We start from the raw sequence: 24,946 nt of genomic DNA, 5'->3' as shown, positions 1-24,946 counted from the left end.
TATTCAGTGAACGCCTTTCACCCTCCTGCTCAAACTACTTTTACTCCATCCTTCCATCTCCTTCTTTCTCTCCCGGTTCTCCTTGTTCCCTCCACCTCTGACACACATATCCTCTTTGTCAACCTTTCCTCACTCATTTTCTCCACATGTCCGAACCATTTGAACACACTCTTTTCTGCTCACTCAACCACAATCTTTATGTTTTCACATATCGCATATCCTTTCATTACTTACTCGATCAAACCACCTCACACTCACATATTTTCCTCAAACATTTCATCTCCAACACATCCACCTTCCTCTACACAACCCCATCTATAGCTCATGCCTCTCAACCATATGATATTGTTGGAACTACTAATCCTTCAAACATACCCATTTTGCTCTCCGAAATAACGTTTTCTCTTTCCACACATTTTCCATCACTACCAGAACCTTCACCCCCTCCCCCACCCTATCACTCACTTCCGCTTCCATGGTTCCATTCGCTGCCAAGTTATCTAAAAGCAGGATTGACGTACTGCTTAAATTGAATTGAGAAAGCTTTCAGTAACATTTGCTACAATAGATAGTTCTAACTTATACATGCCTTGACTGATATTTAACACGCTATCCTCATATTAATATTGTAGAATCCAGTATCATGAAGTATCATGAGGATAGCGTGTTGAATATGAGTCAAGGCCATGTATAACATATATCTATCTATTGTAGGAAATGTTAAAAGCCTTGTCAATTTGATCTAAGCAGTATATCAATCTTGTGTCGGACCTCGCGTCATAAAGCCTGCGCAAAGAAAACTTACAACACTGCGACCTGAGAGCATGACACCCTAGATTTACTAGAGATATAGACGACATTTTGATCTGCGTCGATAACTTAAACTCACTGGAATAACAATATGGTAGGTCGCTCTGGAAGTTTGAATCGTACCGATGTGGTATATGAGTACCGATGTAGCATTGGGGACTATAAGCCACGCCACATAAACTACATTGGACATACGACCCGCGCCCTGAACTGCCGCCTCTCGCTCCACTTATAAGAGGGTGGAGTTAAACATCATGACAAAAAACATGGAACGAGACTAACGAGGGAGATTATAGCAAATAACACCAAAAACATTACTAGTTGCTGTGATCGAAGGAGACTACAGATATTAGAAGCCATTCACGTTAGAGAGAAAGCTCCTGTCATCAACATCCAGACAAACTTGGCCATCACCATCATCACCAGTAGGACATAGACCTAATGCCTTTTAGGACAGATGGGGCACGTCATAGACCAGCCACAAGTTACCGAGTCCGCCATTTCTGGTCAGCAGGAACTCGGTCTTGGGTTACGTAGGTCAGAGAGAATCAGACGAGCCCAATATGACCTCAACTCCACATCCGGAGAACAACGGTCTGGCTTGGCCCAACTTGGTGTATTTAGTGATGGATTTTCTATATTTCTGCCTCGTTTAATACTGTTCTGTGTTTCCTCAACTGTAAGTTTTTCTATATTTCTATTTCCATATTTAGTATTTAGATTGTAACTCATATTACCCTTCATGATATTGTTATTTTGTTTAGCTTTTAGTGTTTTCCCTTACTCTTATATGCTATGCAGTGTGTTTTCTCCGAGCGTTTTTCATATTTTGTTTACGTTTTACATATCATATTCAAGTATTCTGGCGCAGTTTCTTTTCTTTTTGTAGATTCCTGATGATGCCTCTGTGAAGTCGAAAGCTTGATTGAAATAGATGGATAACTTTGGACAACTGATGTTTGAGCATCCACCTAATGGTAAAATAAACTGAGAAAATTTGAGAACATATATATATATATATATATATATATATATATATATATATATATATATCTTTTTTCTTTTCTTTCGTACTATTCGCCATTTCCCGCATTAGCGAGGTAGCGTTAAGAACAGAGGACTGGGCCTTTGAGGGAATATCCTCACCTGGCCCCCTTATCTGTTCCTTCTTTTGGAAAATTGAAAAAAAAGAGAGGGGAGGATTTCCAGCCACCCGCTCCCTCCCCTTTTAGTCGCCTTCTACGACACGCAGGGAATACGTGGGAAGTATTCTTTCTCCCCTATCCCCAGGGATAATATATATATATATATATATATATATATATATATATATATATATATATATATATATATATATATATATATATATATATATATTTTTTTTTTTTTTTTCTTTTTTTTTTTTATACTTTGTCGCTGTCTCCCGCGTTTGCGAGGTAGCGCAAGGAAACAGACGAAAGAAATGGCCCAACCCCCCCCATACACATGTATATACATACGTCCACACACGCAAATATACATACCTACACAGCTTTCCATTGTTTACCCCAGACGCTTCACATGCCTTGATTCAATCCACTGACAGCACGTCAACCCCGGTATACCACATCGCTCCAATTCACTCTATTCCTTGCCCTCCTTTCACCCTCCTGCATGTTCAGGCCCCGATCACACAAAATCTTTTTCACTCCATCTTTCCACCTCCAATTTGGTCTCCCTCTTCTCCTTGCTCCCTCCACCTCCGACACATATATTCTCTTGGTCAATCTTTCCTCACTCATCCTCTCCATGTGTCCAAACCACTTCAAAACACCCTCTTCTGCTCTCTCAACTACGCTCTTTTTATTTCCACACATCTCTCTTACCCTTACGTTACTCACTCGATCACATGTATATACATGTATATATATATATATATATATATATATATATATATATATATATATATATATATATATATATATATATATATATATATATATATATATATATATATATATATATATATATATATATATATATATATATATATATATATATATATATATATATATTAGTTCTTGACCTCTTGTCACTCACCCTTTGCTCTCATGTACTCGACCCTATTCCCTTGTCCAACATACCTCTCTAGGCACAGAGAGCATCCAGGTGCTGGAGTTCCAGAAGGATGGGGTGGCTACTCCATGGACGATGGCTGAATACCAGGGCAAGCTGGACCGCAACTGGAAGATGGACTCCCTCACCCTGTGCGCCCGCTTCCAGATCTTCTTCCTGCACAGCCGTGGCACCTTCTTCCAGCTCTGGGACCGCGTTGAGAACCTGGATTCACAGCTGAAAGGCGGTGAGTTAAGGAGAGAGGGACAAAGAAATAAGACAACCATTATCATTATTATCATTTTCATATCTGATCATTGTCTTGCGCGTTAGCGACATAACTCCAGGAATAAACGAAGAACGGCCACATTCGCTCAAATTTATTCTCTAGTGTTCATATTGTAATCATTATTATTTCCATTATCACACTTAATGTTATTATCATGATTATGATAACTATTACGATTATTGTTGTTATCATCCTCATTATCATTACTATTACTATTCAACCGCATTCAAAGGCTTGAAATAAACAGGAAGAATTGTAAAACAAACGTTAGGGTTATGATAACCAAGGGAGGTGGAGGAATGGATGATCAACAGACAGCCTTTACACAGTACGAGTATTATACAGCAACTACGTATTGTTCACGTAGTCCACAGGGGCTGAGACGGGTCTCAGGAAAAACATATTAGGATAGATTATTTTATTGGATTAGCAACAAGTGGCTTAAAAGAATTATTTAAGGTTGACGGAGAATGAAAAAAAGAAATGTAATGGGGCGAGATTTAATAAAGGATGTAACAAAATGGTGGAAGTGAAGGATGTAAGGAATGAGAGAAGAAAATGAAAGAGGATTAGAATACAAGAGGATCAAGGAATGTGATGTAGGTGGCGAAGGATTTAGACATAAGAGATCCCAGGATCGAAATGCATGGGGGTTATAAGGAGAAACAGGAAGAGACCAGACTATACAGCACTTGGCTCCAACTAAATATGGTACGAGAAAATCAATCAAATGTGAGTGAGACATAAGTGGGCCGAGCAAGGATTGGTAAGGGAGATATGGTGAGTCCTACAGGAGCCAGAAAATGATATGGGAACAGATAATTGCTTAAGGGGAATGCGGAAAATGATAGATATAGATGTAAGATAAAAAGAAGAGTAAAACAAGGAACACTGAATAATACAAGAAGATAGAAGAAATGAGACATAGAGGGAATAGAATGAATGGCAACAAGATAGAAGACAACTAGAAAGTGTGTAATGAAGAAAAGTGAAGTTTGAATACATGAGAATAGGAGGAATAAGAAATTAGAATCAGTCAGAAAACGGGAGGAGGGAGTAACCATTCTCACTGTGTCCAACAGAGTTGTGGCTGGACCGTGTCAGACCCGTCATCGCCCACCGCTGGAAGTTCCAGCTCATCAAGGAGAAGCTGAAGGCTTACAGGTGGGTCTTACCAGGTCCTGATCATACCGGGTCCTGATCTTACCAGGTCCTGATCATACCAGGGTCTTGAAGTTACCAGGTCCTGAAGTTACCAGGTCCTGAAGTTACCAGGTCCTGATCATACAGGGTCCTGATCTTACCAGGTCCTGATCATACCGGGTCTTGAAGTTATCAGGTCCTGAAGTAACCAGGTCCTGAAGTTACCAGGTTCTGATCTTGCTTCTGGGACTTGTGAGTGTTCAACCTTACTAGTTTCTTTACTATAGACATATCTCTTTTTTTGTCAATAAACTAATGTTTGATTCACATGGATCTTATTTCTTCACCAGTTATTAATGATCATGTGTATTTCCATGTTTATAGTATGTATGTGCGCGCGCGCGCGTGTGTGTGTGTGTGTGTGGGTTTGCTGATCTATCTCCTGCCGTCTTTGTGTTCTCTCTCTCTCTCTCTCTCTCTCTCTCTCTCTCTCTCTCTCTCTCTCTCTCTCTCTCTCTCTCTCTCTCTCTCTCTCTCTCTCTCTCTCTCTCTCTCTCTCTCTCTCTCTCCTTCATACATATCTACGTTATTCTCTCTATCTCTTATCTCATTCTTTCTCACTCTTACCCATCTTCATTTCCCTTCTCTCCCCTCCAACCCTGCCTTCCAGATGGTATCACATATGCTTCACCTACGACCACCTGGAGCACCTATACAACACCTTCATCGACGGAGAGCTGGTCTACGAGATGACCTACGACGTGGGTCGGCAGATCTACGGCGACTACGCCCGCCTCGGCCAGTCCGACATACTGTTGGAGAGCTTCAGCGGCGCCTTGTCGCAGGTAAGACCTCCTCCTCCTCTACCTCTTCCTCCTCCTCCTCCTCCTCTTCTCCCTCCTCCCCCTTCTCTTCCTCCTCCTCCTCATCCTCCTCCCCTTTCTCTTCCTCCTCCTCCTCCTCGTCGTCGTCCTCCTCTTCCTCCTCCTACTTCTCCTCCTCCTCCTCCTCCTCCTCCTCCAAGTTTTGGTAGAGTCATTTTACTCCATACGACTCAAGCGGAAGACGTTCATGGATTTCGATAGTCTCTCGTAGTAGTAGTGCTCAGGTTCGTCATGGCTTCAGAGAGACACTCGATGTTTTGTAGCATAATATTAGAAAAAAATGAGACTTTTGGTCACTTGGAGAATATCCGGGTCAAGTCAGGCTCCAGAGCTTTGGATATGCGATAATAGAATGCGAAAAGTTCTGCTAACGGGACCAGTAGAACTTGGGTTGTGTGTGTAAGTGTGTGTGTGTGTGTGTGTGTGTGTCAGTTTTAGAAAAGCTTTAGACCTAGTGAGGTTCATGTAAAAATCCCTGAGTAATTCATGTTTTGCCAGAACTCAGTCATTCCTTAAGGACAATCTTGATTGTATTTCGATTATGTCAAGAGTTTGGTACTACAGTTTCCCCTCTTCATCTTAATCAACCCTTCATCTCATTCACAACGCACTTGTAAAGAGCTATGTCAGGTTCGAGGAGAGTCCCGTGCTAGAATGTATGAGGAGAGTCCCGTGCTTTGATGTATGAAGAGAGTCTCGTGCTAGAATGTATGAGGAGAGTCTCGTGCTATGATGTATGAGGAGAGTCTCGTGCTAGAATGTATGAGGAGAGTCTCATGCTAGAATGTATGAGGAGAGTCCCGTGCTATGATGTATGAGGAGAGTCTCGTGCTAGAATGTATGAGGAAAGTCCCGTGCTATGATGTATGAGGAGAGTCTCGTGCTAGAATGTATGAGGAGAGTCTCGTGCTAGAATGTATGAGGAGAGTCCCGTGCTAAAATGTATGAGGAGAGTCCCGTGCTAGAATGTATGAATCTTAACAAAAAGAAGTTTCATACATACAGTGATCTCAAACGACATTTCTTTGAAAGGGTCAAAACAAATGTCTTGGGTTCTATATGGATTCCTGCTAACACTTTACCTCTGTAAGGGCGCTGAAGAATTCCAGCGTCTGTGAGGCAGAAGAAGAGTTACGGGTTCCACAGGAGCCCTAAACAGACCCTGGCCTCTGTGGTAGTGAAAGACCAAAAGAAGATCCTTTAGTCTACACGGAGTCCAGATTATAAGAGGGATCTAATAAAGTCTTGGACTCTCCAAAGGTTATTGGAACTGGGCTTTATGAGTTCTCGCTAAAAAAAAAAAAAAAGTATGGGTTCTTTCGAGATTTCAGCAAACACCTGCAGCATAGTTAAGATGAGCCATAAATGCATGGGAACAGTACGGGAGGTATCAAGGATCTCACCTTAATCAGTGCTTCACAGAATGGAAATCACCATTGGATCCTAACGAGGCTGTTGTGGTTGTGGAAGGGAGCAGAAACTCGTGGAATAATGTTTTCAAAGTGGAGAGACATACATATTTTTCAAACTGTGTAAATACTGTCACTCATCGACTGGAATTTATACTAGTGCTTCATAGAAACTCTGGGCCATGTAAAAACTTTATGATACATATTCCAAGAGCATTAGTTACCTCTGAGTCGACTGGAAAACTGAGATCTCCTTGGCTCTCTCACTCTAGCCGAAATCTCGACTCGAAAGGATCTGTACCAAAATCCTGTCTTCTTAATCGTGCGGGTAACACATAAACCCTTGATAAGACTGAGCAACAGATCCCAGCGTTCTGTTGGATCTTTGTTAACACCCATGAGTGCCTTAAAGACTAGTGACGTTCTTAAGGTTCTTATCTGTATTTTGTATAAGATATTCGGAGTTTTATAAAGATTCTCACGATGTCATTCACAGCGTTGGGCTATGGTAAATGTTCGAGCTCTGTAGGATCAGTGAGAGAGAGAGAGAGAGAGAGAGAGAGAGAGAGAGAGAGAGAGAGAGAGAGAGAGAGAGAGAGAGAGAGAGAGAGAGAGGAAGCCTGGGACATTGATTATATCTTTAATAAAAGATTACCTTAGCATTTGGAATCATAGATTTTTGCTGGGTATGAGGGTGATTGAACTTTATACAAGAGCTCATATTTGATGAGCAAGCAGGGATATTTACACATCTCTAAGCAGTTTTTCTTCTTTCTTGTCCGTCTCAGGATGGGGTTGTAAGTTGCCATATCAGCGATACAACTTTTCAGTAATTCTATTTATGTGGTAAGGAATACATGAGTCTAATTCATTGTTTCCATATTTCTGACAAAGGAAACTGGTGGATTTCACAGCTATGCATCATCTTGGTTAAGTCGTCTACACAGAACTTTTTGTAACTTAAATGTATACGTCCGCAGGTCAACGTCTGGGACTATGTGCTGAGCGAGGAGACGATAGCCGAGGTGGCTGCCTGCGAGACCGACCCTCAGGGTAACTACGTCTCCTGGCAGGGCGGATGGAAGCTCTCCAACCTCACAGAATACGACGTTCCTCTACAGCACTTCTGCCAGAAGACCACAGATTCCATCTATTTCTGGTTCCCAACGTCACCACGAGCCTTTGCCTTCTACATCTGCGAGGCCCTAGGCACTCATCTACCTCTCCCAACTACCATGGACGAGGTAGACTTCTTCTTCAATCTGTCGACCCAAGCGTGGCCAGACGAGCCCTACCGCTGCAGGGTCGACTTCTGGACCTCTATCGTCGACCTGAACGACGAGGACACCTGGGTTACCCACTACGATAATGTTGTCGTTCCAGATCCAGTCTGGATGGATGGCGAGCCCAACGGCGTGATCTACGAGAACTGCGGCGGGATTGAGCCCTTCGGTCTGGCAGATATCGACTGCCTGACCAACTTCAGGTGTGCCATATGCGAGGTCCCCGACCTCCAGATCTTCTCCCTCCTCGGGACTTGTGAGTTGGAGCTGCGGAACGTCTACTTCATCGCCTACCAGGAGGAAATGGGGAGTCTTATCTTTAGGGGATATGGTGAGTACCATATACGCAAAGTGGGCGGGGAATGGCTGTGGATTAACGTAGTTGAGAACAAGACAGTGGCTAAGCTTGAGGCCAACGCGCCACACAACATGCCCATGGGACGTCGCGTCTGGCATATTGAAACGAAAGTTTGCGACCAAGCAGGAGGTACTCGAACCTTGGTCCTGACGCCTTGCACAACGGGAAGCTACACTTGTGATGACGCCACATGTATCCCTCTCGAGAATCGCTGTGACCTCAAGTACGACTGTCTTGACCGTAGCGACGAGGTCAACTGTGAACTGGTCAGCAAGCCTGAAGACTACAAGAAAGACCTGCCACCGAGAATCAGTAATGAAGAAGATGACGCGAGTTTACCGGTGATGCTACACATCAGCATCGAGTCTGCGGCCATCTCCACGACGGGCATGACGATGCAGCTGTCATACCAGATGCAGATGACTTGGTTCGACGACCGCCTCACCTTCCGCAACCTGAAGGTTAACGACAGCCTTAACAAGGTGCCCTTCACCAGCATGATGGAGCTGTGGTCGCCCACCGTCGGGTTCGTGAACACGGAGGGGAACCAACACACCGTCATGGACATAGAGACTAACCTGTACCTCAAGCGGTTGATGACACCCAGCCAGGGAGACAACAGTGCCCCTGGGGAAGGTAAGTTTGCTGCATGTCTGACGCTCCTGCAGGATTATAATATATTCAGGAGTCTTCTCGGTGCAATATCACGTAGATCTGATGCCATAGGTTGAGACAACTGTAAATTCAATACATAAACTACAAGTTAAAGGTCTGTGTCTGTTCTCAACCTATCATTCAGTGTGATAGAGATTCATCTGTAGTTGTTGGTGTCATTATCTAACCAGCAACACTTGTAGCTGTTGGTCTACTAAGCTGACGAGCAACATTTTTCACTTATAATGGAGGCAAAGCAAAATTGTGAGGACGTTATCTCTCATGAAATTTTCTTCTTCCTTCTCAGACTCCTTCGTAATTGTAAAACAAAATCTGCGGGAGTGGAGCAGGAAGAAAAGAGAGTCATTACTGAATATATATGTGTGTGTGTGTGTGTGTGTGTGTGTGTGTGTGTGTGTGTGTGTGTGTGTTCAAAGAGTTTTGTTTGGTTTTCTGTTATATCCACCATGTGACTCGCAGTAATATTCTCATCATGATTTATTCTCCTCCGTCGTAGAGACACAAGTCTGGGCACATGCCTGAAGGTTAGGTCATGACTGGCAGTAAGAATACGAGATCTGGTAAGACACGATGACCAAGTCACCTGATGCTGACATGTCATATCCAGGGATTCAGGATGATGTTAATTGTATTGATAATGATAATTAATGCTGAATTATTGTCTACTATATGTATTGATCGACGGTTTATTTGTTATCAATACTCATATGGATCGTCATAAACATTTCCCTGGTAACAAGACGTATTGAAGGCTCTTACACCTGGATCTCGGAGGTGACTTACATGTGTTGTGTCTTCATCACTGGTGGATCATATGAGTGATTCTTCTGTCCTACAGCGAGGTGATCGCCCCCCGATCGTGCCCCCATGACTGGTCACAATGGAGATAAGGTAACTAAGGATGTCACCTTCGTCGCCCTTACTGGACGAGACCATCTCTCACGCACACCTGCTGCTTCAACAAAGCCAAGTGAAACCTGATAAAACGTGTCTGTCAGATGGTTTCCCACCTGGTGTGTTCGCACTGCTTCCAGTCCAGTGGATATTAGCCACAACGACATTATTCCATCGTGCTTTTCTTCCTCCAGTATTAACCCTAATTCAAGGATGAGGGCAAAGGTGTTTACAATTCTTAGGAAAGGAAACTGACGAGACCCATAATGATTACAGAGGAATTAGCGTAATTACCTGCATTGCCAAAATTGTATGAGACGGTGTTACGTGCGCGATTAAGTAACTGGTACCATCCGACATTCACGGAACAAGCCTGGGCACGGAAGAACCGTGGCTGTGTGGAACACATAGCTACTCTGCGTCTCCTGACACGTACGGCAAGGAGGAAAAGGAGGACACTTTTCGTGACATTGAGTCCTACAAGGCATATGATTTAAATCCTCGGCAAAAAAAGAAATTCAGTCGTCAAGTGGTTGGGATGTGGGATGGTAATGCTAGCAGCAATAGTGTCAATGTATCATGTAACATTGTGGGCGCTGCAGTCTTGACCGCCACGTATTGTGGGCGCTGCAGTCATGACCGCTATGTATTGTGGGCGCTGCAGTCATGACCACCACGTATTATGGGCGCTGCAATCATGACCACCACGTATTGTGGGCGCTGCAGTCATGACCGGCACGTATTGTGGGCGCTGCAGTCATGACCGACACGTATTGTGGGCGCTGCAGTCATGACCGACACGAGTTGTGGGCGCTGCAGTCTTGACCGCCACGTATTGTGGGCGCTGCAGTCATGACCGCCACGTATTGTGGGCGCTGCAGTCATGACCGCCACGTATTGTGGGCGCTGCAGTCTTGACCGACACGAGTTGTGGGCGCTGCAGTCTTGACCGCCACGTATTGTGGGCGCTGCAGTCATGACCGACACGTATTGTGGGCGCTGCAGTCATGACCGCCACGTACTGTGTGCACTGCAGTCATGACCGCCACGTATTGTGTGCACTGCAGTCATGACTGTTATGTTGGATGTCAGGCAAGGCTCTCAAGTGTCATGCTTCTCATTTGTTCTTGGTATTTGTTGATGAATTGATAAAAGTTATTAAAGATTAGTGTGACCCAGAAGGATGTTTACAATGGTTGCATAATTCAGTCTTGATGGATGATACTGTATTGCTCTCGATAAGCAGGAACTACAAGAAGCTAGAGACAGCTAATGAGTACTGTCAAGATTATGGTATGGTAGTAAATACCAGCAAAACAAAATATCTTTTTGCAATCACTAGTGAAGATGGGGACACAGAGCTGATCCACGTGAACGAGTTGATTACAGAACACTGTACCAGTTAAGTGTATTTGGGTTCACCGTTCATAAATGATGGTACTGTGTCCTCAATGTTCAGTTACGTACAAAGAATAATCTGTGTCACGTTTTGATTGTTTGTTTTTGATTGTTTGTATCTCTCGTAAAAAAAAAAGAAAGACCAATGATGTCCCATCCATTGTGAAGCGGAGGGTGTTTAATGCAGCGTTGATCTGGTGCCTTATGTATGTGTGGGAGTCTTGGGTGAGTGCAGACCGTCAAGCCTGTCTTCATAAGAAGGTCGACCTCGAGCCTTGTGTGTTACGGTGAGGGAGGCTAACTAACACCTCAAGATAAACAGAATCAACGTAAGTTTTTGTTTCATATAATTTGGTCTGATGGACCTTGGTTGCTTGACGACCCCTACTATCACTTGCCACTGGAACTAAGATCGACTCACATATACGATAGATGATTATTAAGAGGAAATGTTTGTAACATAATAGCTAAGTCAGTTTCATCAAGGTGTCTCGTATATAAGGATATACACTCTAACTTTTCACCACACGAGGTATGCAAGACCAAACACATGTTAAGCGAGGTACACTGCGTGTCGTGCACTAGATCCCGTGTATGAGGACAGACACACAGCTGGGTGGTGGACACAGGGGCGAGGGGATGGGAGAGGGTGTGGTCGTCAGCCACAGGGGCGTTGATGTGTTTATGGCCTTATGCAGAGAGAGACACGTGGTAGAACACGTGTGTCCCTAACACAAACAGTCAGAAGACAGTATGATATCATGAGGCTGGAAGACCTTTTTGGTGAAGGTATTAATCATGTAACGTCATGCATATCGATTCATGGTATTTTACTGTTGTATAAACAATGGTGTCAGCTTAGTGATCTATGTTTGGAGTATTTTCATGTGCATTGTGTTTCATTATTTTGTGGAATTTGGCTGCTTTTTGTTCTTAATTTCATTGTCAGCTTCTCTTACGTTTTATATGTTGCAATGTATCATTTGTAATTGAAGCTGTGGTCAATAAAGTATCTATCTATCTATCTACCTATCTATCTGTGAGTGTGTCATTTTTTTCGTTTTTTCAGTATGCGTATTTTATCTCTTCAGTCAACTTAGAATATCAGCCTATGTCGAAGGTATCTTGGAACACTGAATTCTTTTTTGGTATTTTTTTTGAATAATTGAGTGACTTTCGTCATAGTCTTTGTGGACACATGAATATCGTGACTTGGATGGGCTTTGGGGTGGCATTTTTTTGTTGTTGTTTTTTTATTCTCTTTGGATTTGATTTATTGTTCTGAGCAGCTCACGTTAAACCCCACAGTCGTTTCTGGCAATGACCTCAGAAATTCAATGCATGTTTTATGGATAATCAGATCAATCATCTTTCATCATCACTCATATTTCACTCAGACATTCATATAAAACTTACTTTATCAACAAATATTGGCATTTCTCTATATTTTCTTGTACTTGTCTTACAAGTAGATTCCTTCTTTGTTGCGCAAACCTCAAAAATTAATAATTTGCTTTGAACATAGAGTTATGATTTCCGGACTTAAAACATCAAATAAGTGACCCATGAGTGTAATTCGCTTTGAAAGACATGTAGTGAAGTAGTAATGAGACACGAGCTTCTGAACAGATGATTTGATTCTCAACGTTTCGACAGTTTCAAACAGCTCACACTAACACGCCACAGTAGTTCCTCCAACTGAGTTATGCGCAATGTTGTTGGATCACGGTCGCTGTGACGTGGCTCTCCTGGACTGGTCAGATACTTTCACTTGGCCAATCGCATTGGAGTAAGCTTCGCCTACCAATCTAACGGTCGCTGTAGCCTATCTCTAACTACTTTATTGCTACTACTAACTACTGTGCTGATGTTGTAGGCTGTTTCTACAGCTTTTCCTCCGTTGTCTGTCCAAGCTTCTGCGTCTTATCTGTAGCTCCCTCCGTCTGGAGAAGTGTCTTCCTTCTTCTGTATGTATACAACGATTGCGTTGGTCATTTTGTTGTTTCTTTCGTCGTTCCTGTGTTCTCCTATCGTTTGTATCAACACCTCTACCACGAATGTCATGTTGCATACTCTCCATAGAATTCTGCACACCATACTTCTCTCTTGTGTATGTTTCGATATTTCATCTTTTGCTTTGCCTCCTATCTTGAAAAATATAGTGTGAGACACTACTGTCGTCTTCTCCTAAGGAAGACTAATGACGAAACGTTGAACACGGAGTCAAAAGCGACTAATATCTAGTGTCTCATTGTTACCATGCAAACAAGTAATCCATCTTGGTCTCTTTTTATAGTGGAATTATTCCTGGGAGAGGGAAACCCTCTCATTGTCTCGAGGAAGTACAGTACCACTTTCAGCTGTGACTTCAACCTGGTGCTGTATCCATTCGACATACAGCAATGTGACATGCACCTCCGGATGCTCTCAGCCTCGAAGACCTATTTAAAGTTCAACAAGACGTCCACCTTCGTTGCTTATCATGGTAGTGAACTTCTGCTGGAGTACCAGGTTCGTGTGCATCTCGTAGCACTTGAAGCAAATACTGACAGCCTAATGAGTTTCCAAGTGTAGACATTATACTGAACATTGTACATTGTCGATGTATTTGCTAACTGGGATACATTTTCACCCACAGTTGGAACAGCCGAAACTCATCTTTGACAGTGATAAAGAATTCAGTGAGTTGAGAGTTCGAATCCCGCTCCACCGACGCTCTGGTTATGCGATCCTGAACATCTACACACCCTCTCTGATCCTTCTTATCATCTGCTATGTGAGCCTCTTCTTCCGTCCACACATCCTTGAGGTCCGGGTCATGACAACTCTCACCTCGCTTCTCGTGATGGCTACTCTATTTACCCAGGTAAGTGAGACGCTTCACTTTGTCGTACAGACAGACTCCCTCTGTGTGAGGGGAACGTAGTGCACGTGTTTCTGCACACACAGCTCACGCCTCAGTTTGCTCTATCGCTGCCAATATTACTAAATAATGAAAAGGTTGGTTACGAAATTCATTATGACTTGCTGGGGGTAGATTTTGTGGATATTTCACTGGTCCAACAACTAGCAGTATCGAAAGCCATTAGAATGCGTAAAGACTCAGCAACTCACGTGTACACAGCGTCCATATCATAAATCATCTCTCAAGCACAGTTATTCAGTATATGAAATTCTCATACATGAGCAACCGCTACATGGATACAAATCCTACAAAATGCGTGCCTCTCACACTACAATCTTCAGTTACTGACAATAAGTCATTACCAATATGTCAAGTAAACTTGCTTTCTAACTGGCTATGTCCTCAGTATATTAGAACTCTTTTCGGACTCAATTTCTGTTTACGAAAGCTATTTCTTAACCTAAACCTAGTTGGAACGGCTAAAATAACTTTGTGATATCATTAGTCAAGTCAGCTGCAAAAAGAAATTAATATTCTTAAAAAAGGAAATGGAAACTGTTTCGTCCAGGTCTAACTAAATCTTTATTTTAGCCCATCTTCAGCATAGTTCGATCGGGTAAGTTAGGTTAGATGAGGTAAAACGGTTTTTGAAATAAACCCAAACATTTGTTCACAACTCTTGACTCACAGTATATCCATCAGAGAAGGGTCATGTCTGGCGCTGGTGCTGCTTCCAACACCAGAGGATCTCCTGGTGATATCACAATAAGTAGAAGTAAAACGCCAGTGACGTGAGTGCCACTCGTGCAACCATGTACAAGTGATGACAGAATACAACGACTGTTGATTGTATCACATGGCGTCATGGAAGCTCAAGCACATAAGTAAAGCAAGTCACGACTTCTTAATCTAGTTACAAATGATAATCCAGTCTCCCCTTCAGCCCCCGATTCAATCCACTAGTCCGCTGTTCCCTTCAATCGCTTTTTCTCAACAAGCGTCACCCTGTTTTCATTTTCTATTCAACAGTCCTTCTTCTGAAGCATCCATCTCTTTCGCCTATTCCCTTTCCCGTTCTCTATTATCACTTTACTCACTTTTAGACAGTGCCTCATTTCTCAGCTCCTGTCCTTCAGCATCCTCAGGTCCTATTCTTCAGCGTTCTCACTTGCTTTCCTTACGCGTCGTCACATCTCTTCCTCAGCGTCCAAACGTCCCCCCTCAGCCACAACTGGTGACAGCTCACCATCTTCATCAACACCGTCTCTCCCTCACCACCAGGTCTCCGCGTCGCTGCCCAAGACCTCGTACTTCAAGATGGTGGACGTGTGGCTCCTCTTCTGCATCGTGATGAGCTTCCTGATCATCATCTTCCACGCCATCATAGACAACTCCCTAGGAGAGCTGACACCGAGGGAGAGTCCCTCTTCACTCTTCTCACCGCCGAAGAAGGTCCAGCCTCACTCCCCAGGCAGACGTACACCCAGTAGGGACTACGACGGTCACACCAACGTGAACAAAGTTGCGACGACGGTGATCGCCGTGTCCCGCGTCATCATCCTCTTCCTCTTTGTTCTCTTCAGTCTAATATACTGGTCGTATATCTTCAGCTAACATGGGTGACTGCTTGACCCAGCAGTCATGTGCTTCTGGGTTGAGCAAGATTCCACTTAAATTATTCGTTTGCATCTGAGATTGGTGTGTGTTACTCTAGTAAATCTGTTTCCTGGTTGTTTATCATCTTCAGTTAATCCATTTGCCTTTCAGTTCCGTTCTTTAGAACGTCTAATACAATAGGCCATAAGCCATGCACGTTTCCTAGCACTCTGATAATTTACCCTTTGAAACAGCTCACTAAACGTTTCAAACTATGGTTTGTTTCTCTTCTTTTCTTCTTGTGTTGAATAAGCTCACAATCATTGACTTCACTTGGTAGACGATATAGTTTTGTGAAGAATGGAAGACCCAGTAAAAATTTTCTCATCGGACTCAGCCTGTGGCTTTCAACCTCAACTCATCATCTTGCCTACCGTGTTTATGTTCCGTTAGCGTCACGTACTGTGTAAGCCTTTCCTGGCGTGAGTTTCTCTGCTCTCTTCACGTGGTGCTCATTGTTTTCATCCTTGTTTGGTAGTAACTGATATGTTACTCTTGATGTCCCTTACCCTTACAACCTTTGCTCTGGTGTCATTTGCATTGTTGTTCCGTGGCGGATTCTCCTAATCCTTACTTGATATCAGACACTTCTTAACCTATGCTTCATCTTACTCTTGCATGGTGTCAGATTCCCCTTAACTCATGCCTTAAGTTAATGGTTTCAAAGCCTTTTTAATCATCTTGTTTTACGGTATATATTTTCTAGCATTTCTTGGCGTAAATTGCTCTAGTGTTCTGGCTAGCTGTATCCTTTGCATACTATCACTTGCTCTGTTACTATTGAATGGTGTGTTGCCTACCTGGTAGTTATTCTTCGGCTCTATTTAGTGTTATTTGCTCTACTGATCTTACCTAGTGTTATTGTTCTGTTACCGTAATTTGTTGTCAAATACTAGGTAGGATTTGTTGAGTTTAGTGTCTGTTACTCTGTTATCCTCACATGCTGTCAAACGCTGTATAACACTTGTTTGGTGTTAACTGCTATTTCATCTTTGCTTGGTGTCAACAGCAAATTTTCGTCGTTTGGTGTCAAACGCTTCACAACCTATGCTTGGTGTCACCTGCCACACAAGTCCTGCGTTGCTCCAGATCACCTACAACCTTTGCCTGATCCTGTTATATGCTTTACAGGTCTTGTCTGACTTCACAAAAGTTACTTCATGTCACTAGATATGTATTCAACATTTCCTTGGCATCATTTACTGAAAATCTCTTTGAAAGGTCATTCATTGTGTAGGTCTTAGTTTGTCTCATGTCCTCTGTTACTCTCAGTTCGTTCCGAATTTTCCAAACTTTGTGTTAGATAGTGTAAATACTCCGCCTGGTGTTCAATGATGTTGAATTTACACCTGAAGTTAAAAAATGTTAAAGTCTTCCCTTGATGCTGAATAACCCACACTCACAAACGACACCTGTGGGAAATACGTGTCCAACTCTTCAAACGTGTTTCGTGAGCTTCATAGAAATTTTCACCCATGAATAGAAATGAATTGATCCTGACTTATAGATAATCCTCTATGGTCCAATACATGAAGTCTACTCTAAGACTCCCCACACATAATGTTTTGTGTCATTAACTCCAAGGGATAATGTTGAGCATATTCTAACCACCAGTTTGTGTTTAGTTATATAATTTCAAGAAATTAACGAGTGTATCGTACGTTTGCCATCTTTGTCTCCCACATCATCACTACAATACGTTTTAGTGACGTCAAACATATTGGATAGTGTAAATTTCGTTGTATCCAGTGACTCAAGCTTCTAAAATCTATGGGTCTTTTTATATGTTTCGTTCGGAATCCTTTTGACTCTAGGCTGTCCAATTTCCTTTGAAATATACTTTGATTCTAAGGTTCTAACTTTTTTCTTTAGACAGAGACTTGTTTTATGGCCCACCACTTTCACTAAGAGGACATAGCCTGTGGTGTTCGACCCTCATGTCCACATCTCGTTTCGTGGTTCATGTAATAACATTTATTGGACGCGTTTAATAAATCGTTATCTTCCTGGTTTTCCCTTCATTACCCTAGAGTAGTGAGAAACACTGTATGCAACAACCACTACTGGAAAGAGAAAATAGAAGCGGTGAACCTACCTAAGGGTAAAATAAATGCCAAAGAAAATCATCTGAACTCCTACTGAATTGAAATTTCACCATAACAAAGAGAGAGAGAGAAAAAAAAACGATACAAGATACATACAGGTAATATCGTCGTTGTTACGTTATCATTATTGCCAGTAATACTTACTGGAGATTATTATTTGATAGTTGATGATGTTCAAATGAAATTACCATAAGGTCCCGTACCCATGGTTTAAGTAAAACCTCTTAATTCAGACTTTAATGACCCAACTAGGCCAATGAACCGCCAAACATACTTTGACTACTCACTTTCCTGTAGGCTAAGGAAAAGCCAATAACCTTCTTATATTCAGTACCTAATTAGAATGACATGGGTCCGCGTACGTTTACACAAAATATCTAAGGCTACTCACAGTATCAGAAATAATGTGGCCTGCCTCCTAACACAAAAGTTGATAATAATTAAACATCCTAATCCACAATCGCAAGGTTCTTCTTGTTCTCTGGTGCTAAAATGATTCATTTGAGTGTGTAACACATAGTCTCAGCTGGACTTTTAGTAGTAACTGGAATAACCGGGTCTCGAGCTTTCAGTCGGTCACTCGGCCTCCATGCTGGCGTAAGGGCCTTAGCTTACAGCATGTGCGTCGGATCCTGAAATTCAGTCATATACAAATAACGAAGTGTATCCTACGGTCTATTCTATTTTGTGTTTAGTGGTAATGGGTGGATGATTGGAGAAGATGTACACAAAGAAATACAAAGGATAACTGTTTCTTTTCCTGCACCTCGAAGCTTTGGAACTCTTTACCCTCTAATGTCTTTCCCACTAGCTATGACCTGGTGCATTTTAAAAGAAAGGTTTCTCAATTCCTCTAAAACTCGGATATACATTTCCTTGTCTCTTCTTTTTCCCTTTCATTAACCTCCTCATATTTGAGATTCTGCCCGGTCTTGATGTAGACTTTTGTCCATGAGTGGAGCCTTTAAAGTATTCTAAAAAATACCTGGGTCCATTCACAGATATATGATAAGTTAAGGGTAAAGAGGACCATCACTATGTATCCACTTACTGTACAAGATTCAGGTAATCTGGAACACGAGCGCTGTAATATGAATATTTCGATGAAAATGAAATTTAGTTTTTCGCATGATAGGTTCTATCGAGGCTTTTTGTGAGAACCGACGAGATCAGAGACATAAACCTTAGCTTAGTTGTAGAAGAAAAGTAACGAGATGACCAGAGAAATCTATCTGCAGCATTTACGATGAAAGAAAACGAATATACCAGTTGAAGAAAAAAGAAAGAATCAGAGAAAATGGATTCTCTGATGCATGATGTATAGGGAACGCCTTTAAAGTTTAGCTTGACTTAAAGTACTCTGTTCTGTCATATCCTCTGATACTGTCACCATCCCAGCCTAAAACGTAAGGTGCTTTAGCTATGAGGCTTTCCATTGCATCATCATTCCAATACAAAAAACATCTGAAACGATATATGTTCTATCTCCGTCACGTCTGTTAGCGTTAGACAAATTTCATGTAATAGCTGTATACATATGTGATGACCTTAAATATATTGGTGGATCATTTGACCCCAGCAAGTGGACATGTGAGTTGGTTAGTGGGAGTGTTAGGGCAGCAGTGGAAGGTCTACACCTGGGATGGTTCACGCTTGGTATGGTCCATACTTGGGATGGTTCCATACCTGGGATGGTTCACACCTAGGACTGTCTACATCTGGGATAGTCCACACCTGGGATAGTCCACACTCGGGATGGTCCACACTTAGGATGGTCCACATCTGGGAATATTCACACCTACGATGGTCCACACCTTGGACGGTCCATACCTGGGATAGCCAACACCTGGAGTAGTCCACAACTGGGATGGTCCTCACCTGGGGTAGTCCACAACTGGGATGGTCCTCACCTGGGATGGTCTGCACTTCAGAAGTCCCAAGCTACTGCGCCATTGACGACCATTCTCCCCATCTTCTGCAGCCATTCGTCACATCCCTAGTACACAACTTACCTTACCCTATCCTGCCAGTGTAGGCTGACGGGCAGTGAGGTAACTTATTGAAATGTAATCATAGTTCATGATTAGGCCAATGCAACAGTACTCTATAACTAACCACTAAACCTCAAATAAAAATTACAGCTTACCCCAGCGTCACACTTCAGTAACCATTGCGTACAAATTCCCTCATCCCAAACACATACAACAGTGACAGAACACATACACATTGAAATAACACGAAAAAAAACATATTTCTAAGCAGCCAACCTCCTAAGTCAGTCATGAATTCTCTCCCACCAAACATAAACTCATCAGAAACCACACTTCCCAGACAAACACGAGTTACACTCCCCGTTTATGTCTTGGACATTATCCATAACTACAACATTACAAATACCATTTTAGGATACCCTAAGACTCTTAACTCTACGATGCAGCTTTCTGCACATAAACACACGCACATCACAACACTTTATGACCTCTGGTTCCGACCGGTGGACGTAGCTACCTTTCTGAGAGCTACAGAAACCTCATGAGGATAGAGGGGGACTCCTGGGGCGGGAAGATAAGGTAATATATATATATATGTATATATATATATAATATATATATATATATATATATATATATATATATATATATATATATATATATATATATATATATATATATATAGAGAGAGAGAGAGAGAGAGAGAGAGAGAGAGAGAGAGAGCTTTCTCACAGTGCTCAAGAATTGGTATTCGAGGAGATGGAACAAGACGTGAGCATACCCAGCTGAGAGTGATAGACATAGAATTTTAGTCAGAGAACCCTTCGAGGGTAGAACTATACTGTGTGTGTCATGGAAAATCTTACGGGTCAAAAAGAGGTCGAGTGTGTTGAGATCGTGATCGTGACGATCGGAAACTCGCTCTGGCTGTTGCGATCGATATTCATTCAGGATCGTTAAGGAAAAGAAATGACTTCAACTCCACAAAGATCGTTTCAAGAAGAGTTTGACTAGTTCTTATGTTGCCTACTGGATACGAAGACAATAATTCATGGCAGGAGGTCAAGTAAACGAAGAGCTGTGCGTAGCTGTAGGAACTGGAGGGAAAAATACGTAAGACAGGAGCAAGGTTATGTAACGCAGACAGACAAGGAAGAAAGTGGCGTAAAGTTGGACGAGCAATGGTTATATCCTTACTGAAGTAAGTACAAATACCACCCTTGGAGCGGAACGCTGTTAGGAATTTATACAGTAAGGTTTCACAACGTAGAGTGGAAGCAGCCTTGTGCAGTCTGGTGTCGGAATGATCAGGGGAAGAAGTAGAAAGACGGTGTTCTGCATAGGCGAAGTTGAATATGAGATAACAGATATTAGAGAAATTAATAAAGGAGGAACCCGGTCTAAGTGCAGTGTTGTGAAGAGACGAGGTGGATCCTTAATCGATCCATGACTGTGAGGAGAGTGTTGGAAACAGTCCAGCCTTCTTCGAATGGTGGCGCGTGAGAATCACGGAATTGGCGTATTGTAGTGCAGGGCATTTTCGTTTCGTAAGCTGGAGGAGATAAATCTCGGTGAGTTACGTGTAAAGTGTAATGCATGAGGTGAAGAGAGTGTGAGGCTTTGGATTAAGTGCCAAACAACCCAAGTTTAGGTGAAGAAGAAAGAAAAAAGCAACATGGGGTCAGGTATGGAAACGTGGCAAACCTCTGCAGTGTTGGCTCACTGTGGCGTCATCACTAACCTCATCATGATTTCCAAATGGGAGTACCTCCCCGATCTGTGGTTGCCTGCCACACACACTACCTACCAAGTTGTGTGTATGTGTGTGTGTGTGTGTGTAACATACTGGACTCAGCCTGAAATTAGTTACGACACGAGAAAGGTTGATAAAGAATAATGCAACTAAAACCTGACTGTTGGATGTTTTCGAGGCTGTTTGTGATTGCGAAAGAAGTAAGAAGCATAGAGGTTAACACGGTAAAACTAGCAAGTTAAATACATGACTATGGGAGAGATCGTCGTGAAATCTCTATAATGACAGAGGTGCAAATAACATGTCCATTGTGGGCTTGAAGCTAAGTATGTTCTCACGTATTAAGTGAACATGATTAACCCATGTCGACCGTATACCTCATATACGGACACACTTTGACAATATTTACATCTAACTGTAAAAAATGCTAAGGAATTTTTCTTTTTATTTTCGTATTATTTTCATAGTTCAAAGTATATAACATGAATATTTTCCCGCTCATTTCCAGTTTCCAGCTTGCTGAGTTGTTGTTACATGCAAATGTAATTCTCTTAATCATATAAACAGAACAAATAGTCGTGTATTGTTCATTTGAGTATTTCATAAGTCTATTTCGTACAAGCCAAAGTCGGGACCTACTCCATACTGCAAAGAAAAAAAACACAGGCAAGTCCTGCAGGGTGCATGCTACGCCAATCGTATCGGCGTTGTCCAATAGGAAACTCTAGGGTAAAATTTTTCAAAATGATTGGTTCCGGCACGACTGTCCATCACGTGACCCCCTTGTTTTCCCGCCAGTGTAGTGTGTCTTCATCATTGTCAGTCAGTGGTGCTCTGCTTCCCGTGCAGGGACACCATTCCGCGATCATTTACTGTTATGTGCTTGGATGCATGTTGTACTTGTGACGCTTGTTGAGCTGCTAAGTGCCCATCCTCAACACCAAGCTGCTTAACCATCTGACACTCTACACTCAGCTGACAAGGCCTATATCTCGAGGAGCGATTGACAAACATGTTTAGCTACGCCTTATAGGAGCTGCTTTATTGACTGCTAGCCTGCCCACAGAAGGTAGCTCATGAACCTTCGACAAGTGCCATCAACCATTCCTAGGTGTCCAAGGTCTTGGAGCGAAGCTTTTTCAAACAGTAAGTACATCAATTGCTGCGAGAGTTATAGTGTTAAGTCCACCAATTTGAGTCAAGTCACCTAGGTAAGTTGGAAGTTAGGCTACGAGTTTGATTTTATTTCGTTGCACAGTTATTTCAAGCCTCGTGGCGGTGTTTATTCGTGTTTCCTTATTCGTTGTCGTATTGTTCATGCCTGTTTGAGAGTGAGGATGGTGAGTGTGTATGGACGTGTGTGTGTATGGACGTGTTTCTGGCTGAGTGATCAGCAGCCACATCCAACCTTAGGAACTACAGAAGTGTGTGATGTTTTGGACATAAAGCGTGCGTAAGCGTACGTATCCATCCCTTGCACATGCATATTGTGGTACATTGTTAGTGATTTGTAAGACCGTAAGGAAACCGTTGCGTTCCTACGTGCCTGTGCCGTGGCTTTTACCTTGAGACCATCTTAGCCCCGGGGGTTGTCATTGGCACCCAGTGTAGCTAGCTTAGCTCAGTGTTTACCATGATGATCGTGATGATTCACTAAACGGTCATCATTGTAGCATTTGATACCCAAACAAAGGAATTCGCTGTCTTAAGTTGTTGTGTGACGTTCCGTTGTCATGTATCTCACACAGAGGTCAGAATATGTCGACAGCGGGATTGATTACGAGGTCCTTGTACTGCTGTGTATGCAGACAGAAATAGATCACTTTACCGATATTAGAATTCATTTGCCACGTATGATCTCGGTTCCATAAATTTGTCTGTGTCGGTTAGATGTAGCAGACGTTCGTTTTCAGCTATGTATTTATTTCTTACCTTGGAATTATCATCGAATTTCGGTATCTTACAATGTAGCCTAGTACCAGTATCACTGATACGTCCGTATTGAAGAGAGGACGGGTTCCAATTGTGATCCCTGTGGAACACCACTTGTTAGTCTAACCGTTATGTGGCTCGGTCATTAATCACTTTGTTTGCGAGCCATTCAACCCATGACCTAACTACTGAAGTACAACTCTATACCATGCGACTTGCCTGTTCTTAGTAAGATTTTATGGGGAACTTTATCGAATCTTTTATGAGAACCTGAGTACATGAAATTTGTTCCTTTACTTCCATCACACATGTTGATCATAGTACTAAAGATATCGAGTAGACTTGTTAGACACGAGCGATTTCTCCGTAAACCAAGTTGATAATCGTTGATTAAGCGGTGGTCTTCAAAATGGTTTACAATTTTGTTCCGGATGATTTTCCATAAATTTTCAAACTGCAAACGTGATGCTAGATTGCGGGATATTTGCTGGCTATTGACTTGTTACTTTTTTTTTTTTTCTATCTGGCGATTTTCCCCTTACAAGTGAATTACTGAAGAGAGCAGTCAATGGAGCATCTGCCTCCAAGCAAGGGCGTCAAGTACTTCAGGACTTGTGTTACAAACGGCCTTTTAAACAAATTATTGAGCACATATGAGACAGCAAATGTATTGGAACGTTTCACACAGCCTGACAAGAGGCACGGAATATTTACCATCTTGATATAGGGAGCGTTTAAAGTCACACAAGAATTACTGAGAATGACAAGCAAGTTGTTGCATGAGACTCCACGCATGAATTTTGGGTTTGTAAAACATAACACCAGGCAAGAGTTGAGGATCATATCACCCTAAGCAAGCGTTCCGAAACGTTATACATCAGTGAAAAGTTACTGAAAATGCGTGAGAAACCAGAGTCCAAATTCATCTTGAAAACATCCACGGAACTTTTCACTCTAAGCATGTATGACAAAGTTTTGACACCGAGCTAGAACTGCATAATGTTTTAACACCAAACAAGTTACAAAACACTGGTTGAACTGGAGTATTCGATAGTGACCTTGATCACTGTAGCATCTGATAGAAACGTGGGTAGTAGGGTCATGTCAGGTTAAACAGTTAAAACAGTAACTAACCAGCCTCAAAAGTAAACCATATAAAACTTGCATTAGGAAACGTAGCACAGAGTATGACGTACCACATATGTGATACCACACATGGTCATAGAGGACAGGCTTCTAGTTTCTGCATATGAAACATATGGTAAATTGTACACTCAGCAGCAGGCTACACTGGACACTTAATGGGTTGAAGTCTACACCTGTGTGCAAATGGACCTTTGTGTTGCAACAGTTAGCGTTCCTGATCG

The 24,946-nt window shown here is 42.3% G+C and overlaps 1 protein-coding gene across 1 annotated transcript; it reads left to right on the top strand.

Annotated features, from left to right (window-relative positions):
- The first annotated feature begins 1,267 nt into the window (after window positions 1–1,267).
- Window positions 1,268–15,756, top strand: LOC139755763 (uncharacterized). Its single transcript, XM_071674390.1, has 8 exons — window positions 1,268–1,343; window positions 2,942–3,151; window positions 4,276–4,357; window positions 5,007–5,181; window positions 7,610–8,906; window positions 13,534–13,748; window positions 13,876–14,103; window positions 15,265–15,756. Exons 1-8 carry the CDS (start codon window positions 1,268–1,270, stop codon window positions 15,754–15,756), a joined length of 2,775 nt encoding a protein of 924 aa, XP_071530491.1.
- Window positions 15,757–24,946: the final 9,190 nt, after the last annotated feature.

Source organism: Panulirus ornatus, chromosome 20, assembly GCF_036320965.1.
Source record: "Panulirus ornatus isolate Po-2019 chromosome 20, ASM3632096v1, whole genome shotgun sequence".
In the NCBI taxonomy this organism is placed as follows: Eukaryota; Metazoa; Arthropoda; class Malacostraca; order Decapoda; family Palinuridae; genus Panulirus; species Panulirus ornatus.
This window is presented reverse-complemented; position numbering and strand designations above follow the sequence as displayed.

Bases quoted from the DNA above. Each gene is read 5' to 3' on its own strand.
- LOC139755763 (XM_071674390.1), top strand. From the start codon at position 1,268: ATGGGGCACGTCATAGACCAGCCACAAGTTACCGAGTCCGCCATTTCT. The intron at 5,182-7,609 runs GTAAGACCTCCT...ATACGTCCGCAG, and splicing joins TCAGCGGCGCCTTGTCGCAG to GTCAACGTCTGGGACTATGT. The intron at 14,104-15,264 runs GTAAGTGAGACG...CTCATTTCTCAG, and splicing joins TGGCTACTCTATTTACCCAG to CTCCTGTCCTTCAGCATCCT.